The 4719-nt window shown below is 42.0% G+C and overlaps 1 protein-coding gene across 1 annotated transcript; it reads left to right on the top strand.

Annotated features, from left to right (window-relative positions):
- Positions 1–435: 435 nt before the first annotated feature.
- On the top strand, positions 436–3672 carry PHALS_12697 (sodium potassium-transporting atpase subunit; the record flags this gene model as incomplete). The annotated part of the gene is made up of 1 exon (XM_024728297.1): positions 436–3672. The coding sequence occupies one exon, from the start codon at positions 436–438 to the stop codon at positions 3670–3672; it is 3237 nt and encodes a 1078-aa protein (XP_024578788.1).
- Positions 3673–4719: the final 1047 nt, after the last annotated feature.

Below are 4719 nucleotides of genomic sequence, written 5' to 3'. Positions count from 1 at the left end.
TGCGTGCGTCACTGTGCCCATCGACTATCGCTTGAGTGTTTTAGGATACTCTAATTGTGAGAATCTAGTTAATATTTCTCTTAACTATTGTAAACTCAAACTTCCTGATGGGACTAAATCTCTGAGTAATTTGTTAGTGCCTCTGTTAAGAAAAACTAGTCTATAATTATCATGAAGTTAAAAATACTGACTATAAATATCAACAATACACATCGCACGTCAATTTCTTACCTTGAAACTCTTAGGACACTGTTTCGCCTTTCAAAACCAGCCGACATCAGCGATATTTTAAGTCATGATGGCAGATTCAGTATCTCTGCTTTACTAGTCATTTCAACTGAGTGGTTTCTCTTTCCACACGATATCACTCACTTCCCAAAAGACTCCAGCTTTACTCATTTGATCTTGAACAGTAAATTTCTAACCGAAAGGCCCATGATAGCTAGACCGTCTTTTGCAGACCCATTGCAAGCCAAGCTCGGGATTGCGTGGAGACCATCTCGTGGTCCTCGTGGATCATCTGCTTTAGATCTAATTCGAAGTGAAGGTGAGCGGTATTGGCAAGCCTATACGAAACTAGAAGATTTATCTACTCGTGAGGTTCGAAGTCGCATCTCACCATCTAATCTCGAACAAAGTCAAGGACTGACCGAAATTGCGGTCGGAGAAGTCCGAAAAGTATGTGGGTATAACCGTTTGTCACCACCAAAGACTATTCCGGACTACATTCTGTTCTTTCAGCAATTTCTCAACATGTTTATGATTCTTCTTTCGACAGCTGCAATACTTAGTCTGATTGCTTTTTTTATCAACACATCAGCCGAAATGAACCTTTATCTAGCAATTCTTTTATTCGCCGTGGTGCTTGGTACTTGTACTGCGACTTTCTTACAAGAACGGTCGACTGGTAAGGCAATGGATTCGTTTAAGAATATGCTTCCAGCTCAAAGCACCGTAGTACGTGATGGTGTTAGCCAAATGATTCCAGCTGAAGAGCTAGTTGTGGGAGACTTAGTGTGGGTCCGTAATGGAGACAAAGTTCCTGCCGATATCAGAATCCTGCAGTGCAATAATCTCAAAGTCGAAAATTCCTCTCTTACCGGCGAGTCTGAGTTAATCACTTTGACATCAGACGTTCAGGATCATTCTGTCGCTCATTTGGAGTGCAAAAATATTGCATTTAATGGCTCACTATGCTTTGATGGGGCTGCATTAGGTTTAGTTTTAACAATTGGCGACAAGACGGTTCTTGGACAGATTGCTAAGCTGACAACCTCAGCAACTCTTTCTGAAACAAATATGCAACGTGAAGTCAAGGGTTTCGTGCGCTTTATCGCTGTTTTAGCTCTTGTTATGGCTAGTATTTTATTTATTCTCGGTGTCATTCACACTGATGGGAAAGATATCTTGATCACGTTCGTTGACGGGTTTTTGGTCATTTTAGTTGCTAACGTACCTCAGGGATTACACGTCACAGTGACGTCGTTATTAACCATTACTGCTAGTCGACTCGCTTCAAAGAATGTGTTTGTTAAGCGTCTGGATTGTGTGGAGACATTAGGCTCAATTTCACTTATTGCCACAGACAAGACGGGGACACTCACGAAGAATGTCATGACTGTCACGGATATTTGGACTGGACGCGAGTTTATTGCCCAACCGTCAGAACAATGCACTGAGATTGTTCCGGATACAACGACAGATTTCTTAACAGGCATGACACCTAAAGCAATCTTGACACGTGGGGCTGCGTTATGTAATCGTGCAGCTCCAGATCTTAGTCAACCGGCAAGCATTCACATAATAATCGACGAGTCTTTGGATTCTGGAACTGAAATGAAAAGTGAATCACCGACGCCCACTTCACCAAAAATACGAAGCCCGTCGATGATACGGAAGCAACGGACTTTAACAACAACTCGTCAGTATACGGGTAATCCTTCCGATATCGCATTGCTTCGGTTTGCGGATTTAAATTTCTCGGCAGACATCACACGAGAGGAATACCCTTTGCTTTTTGAAATACCTTTTAATTCGACAAACAAGTGGCAGCTTGTGATTGTCCCTGCTCCAAATGAAAAGACCACCCAACGCAGTTTTGATGTGTATATGAAAGGCGCTCCTGAAGTGATTATCAATCGATGTAGTTCATTATTATCTGCTTCAGGCGAGGAAATTCCATTGGATGAGATACTGAAGACTGAATTTTCACATGCTTATGAATCATTCGGTAGAAAGGGACGACGTGTTATCGCTTTGGCTGTACGGCGATTTGTTGCCCCGATTGATACTCATTTTACGGCTGAAGAGGGTAATTTTCCTTCTGAAAAGTTATGCTTCGTTGGTATTGCAGCTATTATGGATCCACCACGGGATGATGTACCCGATGCCATTGCCAAGTGTAAAGCTGCTGGGATTAAAGTATTTATGGTCACTGGTGATCATCCTTTAACTGGACGAGCAATCGCGTCAGAAGTTGGACTCCTTGACGAGACAGCACGCATATTAGAACTGGTGGATCCCCCTTCCACTAGCATTTCTGTTAAGCTTCCCGCAGATTTCGAAACGTACACTGGCGCAGTTGTTCACGGTGGCTATGTCAATGCACTTTCAAAAGATGATCTTAAAGCCATTTTGCGCTTAAAGTCAGTGGTATTCGCTCGAACGACACCCCAACACAAACTTCAAATTGTCAAATTGAGTCAAGAGGTTGGCGAATGTGTCGGTGTGACTGGCGATGGCGTGAATGATGCACCTGCTTTAAAGCAAGCGGATGTAGGTGTTGCAATGGGTAAGAACGGCAGTGACGTTGCTCGACAAGCTGCCGATATCATTTTAATGGATGATAATTTTTCATCCATTGTGCGTGGTGTTGAACAAGGACGTATGATTTTTGACAATGTGAAAAAGACTATTGCGTACACTCTAACACATTTGTGGCCCGAGATATTGCCGCTAGCAATTTATTTGGCATTGGGAATGCCAACTGGAATGACTGCATTGCAGATCTTAAGTATTGACCTTGGGACGGAATTGGGACCTGCAGTGTCAATTGCACATGAAGTAGGCGAGCATGATATTATGCAGCGTCCACCCCGTGACATTAAGAAAGATCGGTTAATTTCAAAAGCTCTTTTGATCTATTCCTATATTGTTGCTGGTATGATCAATGCTGGAGGGTGTTTGCTCGCTTACGCTGCTGTATTTTGGCGTCATGATATTACCTTCAACGACTTATTTATGAGTGCAGACAAATTTTGGAATAAGACAGCGGAACTATTGTGTGTATCCGATTCAAAGTGTTTTGATGCCAAAGATCAGATGCGGATATTGGCAGAAGCCTGTGCATCGTGGTACATTGCATTGGTTGTGTGCCAGTTTTTTCACATCTGGGTCGTCAAGACTCGACGCACTTCGGTGTTTAAAGCTGGAATTTTTAAAAATATTGTTACAATTTATGGCGGAGCAATAGAGATCGTGATTGTGCTGTTGGTTGTATATGTTCCAGGCATCCAGTCATTCTTTGGAACAGCCACAGTTGACTATGTCCCATGGCTAATTGGCTGTGGTGCAGGTTCTATCACATGGCTTTACAGCGAACTAGTCAAATTTATAGCAAGAGGACAAGTGCCTGGACAAGAAAATCGCCTTGCTCAATGTGTAGCGTGGTAATACTCATCACAGCATACGAAATGATCACTTATTTTTTATCATATAATGCTCTGATCATATAATTTTCATTAGATATTATGAAGTGTTTTTGTTCTAAGTGATCACAATGTGGTCCGACGTTCCGATATATTTGGGTCGGTAGGGAGCATCCGAGCGCTTCCGTTTTGCTACATTATGACACTTAGATGGCTGTGAATATGTGACACAAGTCAAGAAACATTAAACTTAGTATATCTGATGCGAATAAGTGTGTGTGTCCAGGACATGCCAACAAAATTTCTGCAACCGATGACTTAAAACAAAAAAAAGAAAATAAACATGATGAGGGATGTGCTTCATCGTATTAGACGATGCAGAATCTCTCGCTGCGCTTTTAGGGAATAATTTTGTGCAAAGGTCTTGTCCCACGACTTGGTTGTATACACCATTCTAGTAGGTTGACTACACATAATGACGGTAGCAATGCCAGGAGGCTCCACAGAAACTATAATCATAATAATACCCACTGTCGTAACTTGATATAGCACACACATATGGTAGCTTTATATCTACTACGCCTCGAAAATACAGGCAAAACTTTATTCAAGCTTTAAATACGTTTCGAAGGCTTGTTGTTTTGAGATCTCATTCGACAAGATTAAGTTCTTCTCATTTGTATTGATTGTTGCACTGCTTGACACTCGAGAAGCGTAGCCTATCAGTTATCATTTTCAGACTTAGCTGATCAACCAAGGGATTGAGGATGATGATCTAAATGTGAAATGTGTCGCTGCAAGGAAGCACCACATTTCACATTTCTGTTCTTATCATTTGGCAAAGGAAATTCAGCCCTATAGCTTCGAATCCGGACGAGATCAACAACCGCGTTACCGCAGTAAGTAACGGGAAGCCGCCTATTTGAATGCGCTGGCAGGGGGTCAAATTAGATTCTGAGCTTTTGAAGTTAAGCAAAAAAGATTAGCATAGCAAGCTTAGGGATTTTAGGGATTTTGCATTCTTTTATAAGCAGAGCCTCACAATCGAGTTCCATTGCGCAAGCCACTACAC

Source organism: Plasmopara halstedii, assembly GCF_900000015.1.
Source record: "Plasmopara halstedii genome assembly, contig: Scaffold_650, whole genome shotgun sequence".
Taxonomy (NCBI): Eukaryota; Oomycota; class Peronosporomycetes; order Peronosporales; family Peronosporaceae; genus Plasmopara; species Plasmopara halstedii.
Note: the sequence above shows the minus strand (reverse complement) of the source record. Positions and strands in the feature narration are given on the sequence as shown.